This window comes from Mirounga leonina, unplaced genomic scaffold, assembly GCF_011800145.1.
Source record: "Mirounga leonina isolate KUSES-001 unplaced genomic scaffold, KU_Mleo_1.0 Mir_168, whole genome shotgun sequence".
In the NCBI taxonomy this organism is placed as follows: Eukaryota; Metazoa; Chordata; class Mammalia; order Carnivora; family Phocidae; genus Mirounga; species Mirounga leonina.
In genome coordinates, this window is record NW_023270426.1 from 20,489,452 (window position 1) to 20,499,657 (window position 10,206).

Genomic DNA, 10,206 nt, shown 5'->3' on the forward strand with positions numbered 1-10,206 from the left:
GGTTGTCTGTTCTTCTGACCAAATCACTTTGTGAGTCTAGTTTAAAGAAAGGAGGATGAGACTACAGGGAAGGTATAAGGAAGAGTTGTTGGTAGCTTCCTTAGCCATCCTTGTCTTCAAGTATGTGGGCTGGACAGTGGAAGGGGCATTTAGACTCGTATTACCCATATCGTAACAAGTGGGTATGTGTAGAATTTCTGTGAGAGGCAGTCCCTGGGGCAGTGTTTTGATGGCCGGGGATGAATTTTGAAAGCATCCTTATACTTTTGTTTTAATCTGTTACCCCCTTCCCTATCCAATAAAAACCTCACGTGTTATTTCATTTTTATTAAATAATAACTTTTATCTGAGCTAAATGCTGAGAATTCTAACAGTACAGAAAAGGATAAATAAAAAAAAACCCAAGCCACAAGCTAACCGTTGAACCTTCCCATGTGTAGTGTGTGTTTCCTTCTAACCTGGTGGGTAGTCACTCTACATTAGTCCTTTCCTTTTCTTTGACAAAAATTTTGCTGATCAGTCCGTTGGAGTGGAGCTGTAGCTCCTTTTTTGAAAGCACTCAGAGAAATTGGTTCCAAGTGTTTCTTGGATTTTATATACCCAAGAGAACATTGTCCACTCTTCAGTATCTTCTTTTGTTGAATGGCAGACTTTCCAAAGTGTACAACATCAAGCCTAGCTATCCAGATATTTTAATGAGATTGGAAATTAAGGAGAAAGAAAAAAGGTTTTCATTCTTCATGGCATTTATCCCCATTTGACATAGTATAGGTTTTATTTCTTTACCCCGTTTACCGACTCTCTCACCTCATAGGAATGTCAGGTCTCCGAGGGCAGACCTGTGTTCCCACTGCTAGAGCAGTTCTTGATAAATTGTAAGCACTCCAGTATTTGTGGAATGAATGAGGTGACAGAAGTCAGATGTGATTTTTTTTAACTAGAATTCATACTTTGAATTATGTAATATGGCAGTTCTTAGTTGAATGGTTTATAGCTCAGCACTTTAAATATTAGATCTCTTTATTGCTTGCCTCATCAGAAAAGGGGAGGCTCAACTAAGAAATTAGGAGACCAGTATCTGTTCTTTCTCCTTGAACTTTGAGATCTTTGCCCAGAAGTTATCAGGTTCCTGGATTTGTTAGAGAACCTACAAAATTAACAATCAAGTTGGAGCTTTAGCCTGTTGATGTTTAATATTTTCCTCAGAGAAAGTCAAAAGGCACAGTTTACTTGATGTATTTGACCAGAAAAATAACCAAAGAGTACTTATTTCATAGCTTGCAGGGGTGGTGGGGTTAAGAACCCTGCAGTCTGTTTGACTTTAGCACCCTGGTTTTCGATCTCCTAATAGCATCCCCAGTTGTGCATGAGGGACAAGCCTTTAATTGCATTCAGGTAGGGCACCGTAAGTAACACCTTTGAGAGACAGAGCATAGTGACCATGTTTGTACTTCCAAATACAAGATTAATTTTGCTGAAGAGTGTGTGTGGGATTGTTGTGGGTAAAAAAAGCCAGAAGAGTTTGAAGGGCTATCCCTTTGTTAAGATTAATAGTCGACATTCCCTGATTGCTTTCTCTTCACATAAAATTCTTTTAAGTTTTACAAAATTCGCTTCACTTACTTAGTGATAGCAGTGAGGGTGAAGGTGATGAATGCAAACACAAACTAGTTACGTAAAAATGGTAAGACTGGAAATGAAAAGCAAGGTGCTTTGCTTTTATTGTCTATGTAATAAACTGCTAGAATTTGACCAGTGCCCATCCTCCCCTTCCTTAATTATAGAACATCTATGTCCAGCTGCATACCACACTTCCCAGCCTCCCTTTCAGCTAGATAATGGTCATATGACTAAGGACAGGAGCAGAAACGTGCCATTTGGTCTAATGCTCTGAAGAGGAATGTTTTCCTTGCCCCTTCCCAAAGGCTAGAATGCAAATATGGCGGCAGGAACTAGAGTAGCCACTTTAAAATGGACGTGGAAGCCCAGGAATGAGGATGACAAGCTGTGCTGCTCTGGGAAGGTTATGTGAAGAAGAAACTCAGAAGCAGGGAGTATTCTTTGTTATGACAGTTCAGACTCATTCACTTACTCTCACCAGATCTTCCCTGAGTGCTTATCGCAGGTCGAGCTTTATGCTAGACAGCGCAGTAGGGCTAAAGCAGGGGTGTCAGCTGTCCTTGTGGAAGGCAAAGCTGTAACAGTTGAGTGTTTTTGACCCCTGTCTAGTTAGGGTTATCCGATCAGTTTGGAAGGTGGAGAAGCAGCAGAAATGGAGAATGAAGGAGACTTGAAGAAATAGACTCTGCTCCTATTTTCTTGAAAAAAAATTTTTTTTTTTCTGGTATGGAGCAGTATCCAGGTAGTTTGCTCATTCATTCACCTAATATTAGATGTCAGGCATAGGGTAAACTGAATAAAACAAAAGTTCTTTCCTTCAAGGATCTTCATTCTGGTTGATGGAGGCACAAAACAAGAACAATAAAATATATAGGGTAGTGGGAAGTTTTAAGGAGAAAATGTAGGAAAGGGAGTTTTAAAACATCGAGGGTTGGAGGCGGGGCGGGGAAGATAGTTGAAGTTTTAGATCAAGGATCCAGGGAAGGTTGCATTGAGAAGGAAATCTTTGATCCAAGTTCAGGAAGAGGTGAGGAAGTCAATGGGTGAAGCAGTGATTTAACTGATTCTTAGTCAAGACAATCCAGAAAGCATGAATGATGTTACAAAGATCTCTGCTTCCCTGCAGGAAAAAGGTGATTCAAGCAGAAATAGCTAAGTGTACAAACTTAAATTGCATGTTCTTTAGTCTCTGCAGGAGACGCGATAATAACTGAGGTGTTACATAGATGGAGACAGGAAATGTCACCTGCTAACAACTTTGTGGATTACCACCTCCAGGAAAGTGGCCACTTGAAGGGCCAATCAATAAGGAGAGTTCAACTCAGTGTTTTATCTGATACTAGTTTAGTTTAAGGTGGAAAATCAAAGACAAAGCGTTCAGATGAAGAACCCGCAGGCAATTCACCTTAAACCTCTAACTCTCTCTTTCCACTATATTTCATTCATCCAAGACTCAATGTCTCTTTTGTGTTTAACACTTAGCTAGGCATCGGGAAAGCAGCAGTGACCAGGGCAAATGTTGTCCCTGACCTCCTACGACTTACATGGTAGTAGGGAGAGGGGCATTAGGCTCCGAATTGCACAGTTCTTTAATAGCTATGATAAGGGAGCTGATGGGGGGCTATGAACGAAGAGAACCGGTCTCTGAGGACTCAGCCAAGTCCTTTTGAGGAGGAGATCTGTCAGTTATACCTAAAGGATGAGAAGGCACTAGCAAGACGAGGGACGGGAGACAAGTAGCTCAGGCAGGAGACCTTAGGGCTTGAAAGGCCCCTGTGACTAGAGCCTGGAGTACAAAGGAGTGTGAGGAGACGAGGCTGGAGCGGTTGGTGGGGCCACATGGTGCTAGGTCTTGAAGGCCAAGGTTAGGGCTTTGTTTTAGATCCTGAGGGCAAGGAGAAGCCGTTGGAGTATAAGCTGGAGTTGGAGGCAGGTACTGGGCTCAGATGTTGCTTTGGAGAGAGGCAAACGTGAATGTTGGGCTTTGAATTCAGGTGGCCGTGGTGGAGATGGAGAGGAGTAGATGGAGTGGATCGGTATCTGGAAGGTGATGGATTACATGGGGGAGGACGAAGGGTTGGGGGTAAAGGGCGACCACCGCGCCTTTCACTTTGGGCCGCCAGATGCTGGTGCAATTTACTGAGCTGGAGGAGACTGGAGGAAGATGTGCTGTTTATCGAAAGCTGATGATCCTCAGACAGAGTCTGAGGTTCCCCAGGAGCTGTCCAAACGGAGCTACGGAGCGGGCCCAGGGATAAGGTCTGGAGCGAGTCATTTGAAACGCCCCTGAAACCATGAGAGTGGATGAGCTAGTTCAGCGAGAATGTGCAGGGAGACGGAAGACCCAGGACAGCTGCCCTCCGACTCTGGGCAGGCTTCGGGACTGCAGGTCCTTGAGGGAGAGCAGTTAGGTTAGTGCTGCTGCAGACGCCTCTGGCACGGTCGTCCTGGTTAACAGCAAGGAGAGCTCACATCCAGAGCACTTCCTCTGTGGCACACAGGAGCCAAACATCACCTGCAGTGCCTCAGGCCATGTTGGAAACCCTGGAGCCAGGTGCTCTCCATTTTACAGGTGAGCAAAGTGAGGCTCCCAGAAATCCAGGAACACAATCAAGGCGTAGCGTGGGTGGCCCAGGTCAGGTTACCACCTAGTGGCAGGACTCAAGCTCTTGGTCCCTACACTCTGCTGCTTCTCCCTGGTTCCTGGCACCTGCAGCCACCTTCCCTAATTTCCACCCTACCGCCCCCTAAGTCCCCATCAGGGAGGTGTGCTCGGCCCTCTTGCTGCTCCCAGTGGCTGGTTATGGCAGAGCAGCCCCATCACCTATGTCATGGGTCCTGTTCTTAGTTTTAGCATGCCCTGGCCAGCTCCAGAGGCGGTTACAAGGTTTCGTGGGATTGTTGGAGGAGCAAAGGGCAGAAGGATGTGTGTGTATGGACCTACCTCCCTTACATCCATCTACATGTCCAATTGCCGCATTGTAGTCCACGCACCCTGCCCATCAGTAGAGGATAGACACGAACTCAGCCACATTCCTGCTTTCCAGGGAAGAATCTGGGGCTAGGTCCAATATGAGAAAGGCCCGTTACTGCTCAACTAGTCCAACACTAGCCTAGAAAAGGGAATGAAAGTATTCAGGGTCACAATGCTGGCAAAGCAGAGCCCCAGTCTAGTTCTTCTCATGGAACCTGCCTGGTTCCTAGATTCCATCTCTGCATAGGCCCTATTACCTAAGAGTTTATTTCAAAAGGATCTGTGTATTTGAAGGGGCCAAGCCATTGGCTTAGGTGGGTGACACGGCTGCAAGCCTGCAGACACAGAGAGACGCACTCCAGGCTGTCTCCATCTTAGCACTGTTCAGTTTCCACCTCTCGGTTTCCACTTCTTGAGGCCTTGGGCCAGTATTGTATCAGGGGATCCTAAGAGCCTCCTGGATCGCCCTGGCTCTAGCTGATTCTGGCCCAAGAACTGCAGGTGACCTCTAAGCCAGTCATATTTCCCCCTGCAGGGACCAGCCTTTGCACTGGTTTGTGGTCACAATAGACCATGATTCCTAGTGACAGCACATCCTGTTTGGGGGTCAGCTTCACCTTTCCGCACTGGTGCCTCCAGCCTAAGGCTCAGAGTAAGCGCTAACACACTGGGGCTAGCCAGCCAGCATGTTACATCTGTTACCACGTTTCAAACCTGTAGAGCTGGGCGACAGAATACCCATTTCACAGATGAGGAAGCAGCCTGAAATAGATTAAATAATGTGCCTAGAGTCGCACTGCCAGTGAGCAGTGGTGCTGGGATTTAAAACAGTCAGACTCCAGAGCTTGTGCTCTATTTCGCATACCGCCTTTAGATCTACCCACTGGGAGATGTGCACAAGGAGTACCCTGTCTCTTTATAGTCTCCTACTCCTCACAGCCCCCAGATCAAGGCCAAAAAGGGGTCCCCCTTATCAGCAGTGTGCTAATTCATTACACCGGCCAGGGGGCCTCATATCTCCTTATATTTGTTTCATTTAATCTTCTCTGCAACCAAGGGTCATGCACATTAGCGGGGTTACCATTACTATAAGCCAGAGAGGTTTGGCTATGGTTCCAAAGACCCGACTAAAATGTTCTGTGAGGTCTTCATAGAATTAGCACCGTTAGCACAGAATGAAGACCACTGGTGTTTTCTAAGACCTGGCTAATCCAGCCCAACGTGAGACCTTGTCTCCTGCTCATCTGTCCTGCTTCCTGGGATGGGAGCCAGGAGGCTATTTATCTTGGGCACTCCCTGGCTGAGGTGAAACAGCGGTGGGGAGCCCTGGGTGAAGATTCCATCCAGCCCTAGCAAATCTCGCCCCCCCTGCCCCCTCCTCCACCTGAGCTTGGGTCCTTAGGCATCCCTTACAAAAGATTTGCAGAATTGTGTGTCTGTCTGCATTTTGCCTGATGCAACATCCTAGCATTCTTCAGATTCTCAAAAGCTGAGTGACCCCACAGACGGTTTGGTACTACTGAATTAAATAATCTACCACATCTTTTTTTAGTCACACATTCTCTAAGCTCTAGTGCCCCACTGAGCCAGGTAACTCCTGAAACTATTTTAAACCCCCACAAAGTAGACTCCCTAGAATTAGGTTAACTTTGAAAATGGTCAAGGTTATCACAAATCTTTGTTTATTCCCTCTCAGTTTCTCTATAATCATCCCCTCATAGCTGGCTTTACTCATGCACTGCTTTCTCCCCGGTGCTCTCCAGAGCTGGCTTCTGCCTACTTTGGGAAGAAGTGCTGAGCCGCTGGTCCCATCGCTGGACCTTCAGGTCCTTCCATCACCAGATGGTTCTGGTCTGGAACTGGCTCTTGGGAGGGTTCAGGCCCAGGTGGAAGAAGTGCCTCGAGGAAGGTCTCTATGGAGCCTTCACGGGGAATTTTTTTAGCAGATGAGGCAGCAGTTCCTCTTTGAGACGGGCCCTGAAAACACCTCCCAGAACAAGGAACTGACAGAGGCTGGGGAAAAGCTGGAGAGGAGGAAGTATCATTAAGACTGACCTGGGTCAAGAGCTCAAGTGTCGCTCGCCCGGCCCTAATCCCCCTTTCCAAAGTGGCGCAACCAAAGAGCAGAGCGTTCTCAGCACTGGGTCTAATTCGGTGAGGTTTTATTGTAGAGTGAGGGACGCGGATCCCCGACCACGGCGTGCTGCCGGTGCGACCCTGGGCCTCTCCCCCCGTGCCCGCAGAGAAAACTGAGCCCTTGGACCCAGGCGGGACCTACTGAAACTCGGCATCCCCTCGCTTCCCCCGGGGGACGCAGCCCCCAAAGGCATCATTTCCAAGTCCGGCTGAGTTCACGCTCGGATTCTAGGGGGGGGGGCCTCGGTGCCAAAGCGAGGAAGCGGCGGTAGCAGCTGCGGGAAGACAGCCAGGGGGCCAGGGAGTCCGGACAGGCAGCTCCGTGCTAGTTGCGCGCCCGCCCAGCCGTGCCTGCTGCCCCTTCCTTGTGCAAAGCAAGGGAGTCGGCGGGCGGCGGGGAAGGCTCCTGCGTCCGGGCTGGCTCGCCGTCGCTCAGGAAGACTCCCCGGCCAGACCCGCTGTCCGGGGGGCAGAGAGACTCCGCCAGGGGATCGGAACCGTGGTAGCGCGCGCAGCTAGGATCGCGCGCGACCCCGCGCAGCCTGCGAACGCCGGCGACTCCCTTTCCGCCCCGGAGGCCGCTCGAGGTCGTAAAGGGCCTTTGGGTCAGCGCGCGGCGTTCCCAGGGGCGACCCCGGCGCCGGGCTCCTGCGGCCCGGCTGCTCCCGGCGGCCGGCGGTGAGACGGGGACACTGCGTCTGCCGGCCCCGACTCACCCCGCCGCTACACCGGCCGCGACTTCCAGGGCGCGCGGGCGTCGCGCAGCGAGCGGTCGTGGGGCAGCGCGGCGAAGGCCGAGTGGCGCAGCTGGCAGCCGATGAAGAGGACGACGAGCGCCACGGACAGCAGCAGCAGGAAGAAGAGCAGCAGGTAGGTGGGCAGGTCGGGCTTTGTGGCCGCGCCGTCCCGCATGCCGCGCGCCGTGGCCAGCTCCAGCGGCAAAGCGCCCTCTGCCTTCACCGTGGCCGCCAGGGCCAGCGCGCCGCCTCCAGCCGCCTCGGGGCCGGCCGTGGCGTTGAACACGTCTCCGTACATGGCCCGCCGACCCCGGCCGGACCGCCTCACGCGCTGTCGGGCCGCCCTGCGCCGCCCGGCGCCTCCATGGCGCGCCCCTCCCGCCCTGCCGCGCGCACCTCACCGGGGGCCGGTGCCTTCGGGTCAGCCCGGGCCGCGCCGCTCCCTCGCCTCCGCGCTCAGCTGCCGTCCCCGCGGGGCGCCGGGCCCCGGGGCTCGGAGCTGGACGGCCGCGCGCGCTTGACCCTCAGGCTTTCCCTGGGTCCTGCCGTCGCCCCCCGATCACCCGGCTCGCGGGTTTGGGGCCGCGCTCTGGGCTCCAGCCCCCAGCTCCGGGCAGCTCCGGGCTCGGGGCTCCCCTCGGCTTCAGCGGCGGCGAGAGGTGCCCGGCGAGCGCGGCCGCAGTTCGGTGCCTGCTCAGCGCCGGGCCGCCAGGTGCACCGAGGGCGGGTGGCGGGGAGTCCTCCGGCGCCGCCGCGGCCGCTGCGTCTCAGCGCAGGCAGTCCTGCAGCCGACAGTCCCTGTTCAGACGCCTGGTGTGCGGCGAGCCTGTCCCCACTCGCTTTGGCTGCTGCGCTCCTGTCTTGAGACGAGAGACTGCGCTCCGAGGCGGCTCCGAGCGCGCTCAGGTCCCCGGCGGGGGGGGGGGTGGGGGGGGGGGGGGCGGGACTGACAGCGGCTGCCCCCCCGGGGAGCGGCTGCCAACCAATGGGGCGACGGAGGACACGCGGCGACTGCCCTGGCCTGGCCTCACATCACTTAAGGCCAGAGGGACACCGAGAGAGAGGGAGGGAGGAAAAACAGGGTCACAGAAAGACTGACGGACAAAGAAATGGTTACAGACCTATGATCAGAGACACAGGCAAAACAGAGACAGTAGTGGACAGCAGACCGACTCCGAGGCAAGGCTCAGCTGGACGTGGACACCTGCTTCCATTCCCCTCCTTGATATTCCCCCTCCGGTGGAGCCGGGTTGGCCCGTTGCCCCACTGGCTGCTGGGTAGCGCAGGCAGGGCACACTGCCTCTGGGGTGGGGGTGGGGGGCAACGGGGGGGGGGCAGTGGCAGAGGCGCTCCCCGACGAGCCCAGGCCCTTCTCTAGCTGTGCCCTGAGGGTGCGTGTCCTTCCCACACTGTGAGCTCACTTGCTCAGCTCTGGGTGGGGGCAGGAGGGGCGTGTGAGGGTGGTGATGGCCCACCTGACCTCACCGTGCCTGGCAAAGGCTGGGTGGCCAGAACAGAGGTGAGCCGTCAGTGGGACTGAGGGTTTCTCCTGGTCCAAATTCCTCCGTTCGTTTGAGAAACTGTCTAAGCCCCCCAGACTAGACTAGGTACTGCTGCCTGGGATGCCAGAGCCCCTGCACCTCTCCGGGAGCACTGTCCTCCCAAGGCCGTCACTGTCTGACCTGGCCAGAGCTGGGGGGCAGCGGCTGAGAGGCCCAGGGCAGGAAACTATGGAGCCCCCCGCAGCCTTCCATGTCCTACATGTGCGTAGTCAGCGCTGAGCGTGCCTCCTTCTGCTTGGCACCCTAGATACCTCACCCCTCACTGTAGTCTCCATTCTGTTGCCCGTTCACTTGTCTGAGATCCCTACAGGGGCAGCCACGTTCAGAGCTGTGTCTCTCAGCCCGTCCTGGGGTGCAGCGCATGGAGAGAGTTTGGTGAGCCCTGGCTGAATGAGCAGGAGGAGAGCCAAGTTAGTTCTTCCCCCTTGCCCTCACCACACCTGGCCACAAGCCTAACGTGAACAACCGAGGTAGGCAGGCCAATCTTGGCCAAAGCTCATTCCCACAAATCCGTCTCAGCCCAGGAGAAACACCTCTGCAACCTCTTTGTCTAACATTGAAGTTGGGGTCCAAGGCCTGACTCTCCAGAATGTTCGCCTGCTTGCCGAGTGAGGCCTCCTGTTCCGCAGGCTCTTGGCGGTGCTTTCCTCTTGGAAAGGATGGGCTGAGGGGCCTCCCTGGTGCGGACAGCAGGACCTGGCAGGATGCAGCACGGCCTCATCTACCCACCTTGGTTTTGGGGAGCCACTGAGGTGCTTCTAGGGCATAGGACGCTGAGCCCTGAGGCCTGGCTGATGGTTCGGCCAGCCCCTCATTTTCCAAGGGGGGGAAGCTGGCTCTGAGAGGAGCAAGGCTTACCTGTATTAGCACAAGACAGCCACCACACAGAGTGATGCGGTAGCCATGGGAGGGGGCCGCTCGAATGCGGGGAGGTAGTCTCGTTCTCTGAAGGCCTGACCTATTTTGGATGGCATTCTTTTCAGCCAGCAGGATCCCGGGGGACATTATGTGAAATCAGAGCAGGCTTCCTCTTGGACACCTGGAGCCTGGGGGAGGCTCAGCATGCGGACTGGATGGAAGAGATTTTGTCCAGATGAAGCCACTGCTGTCGTGGTTCCCTGGGTCTGGGTGAGCCTTGAATGGTAGGGCTTGAGTAGCTGGGTTTGGGATTTTGCCT

At 53.7% G+C, this 10,206-nt stretch overlaps 1 protein-coding gene across 1 annotated transcript; it reads right to left on the minus strand.

The window, feature by feature from the left end:
• Positions 1-6,752: 6,752 nt before the first annotated feature.
• SMIM32 (small integral membrane protein 32) lies at positions 6,753-8,019 on the minus strand. Its single transcript, XM_035015093.1, has one exon. The coding sequence runs from the start codon at positions 7,763-7,765 to the stop codon at positions 7,454-7,456; it is 312 nt and encodes a 103-aa protein (XP_034870984.1). The 5' UTR covers positions 7,766-8,019; the 3' UTR covers positions 6,753-7,453.
• Positions 8,020-10,206: the final 2,187 nt, after the last annotated feature.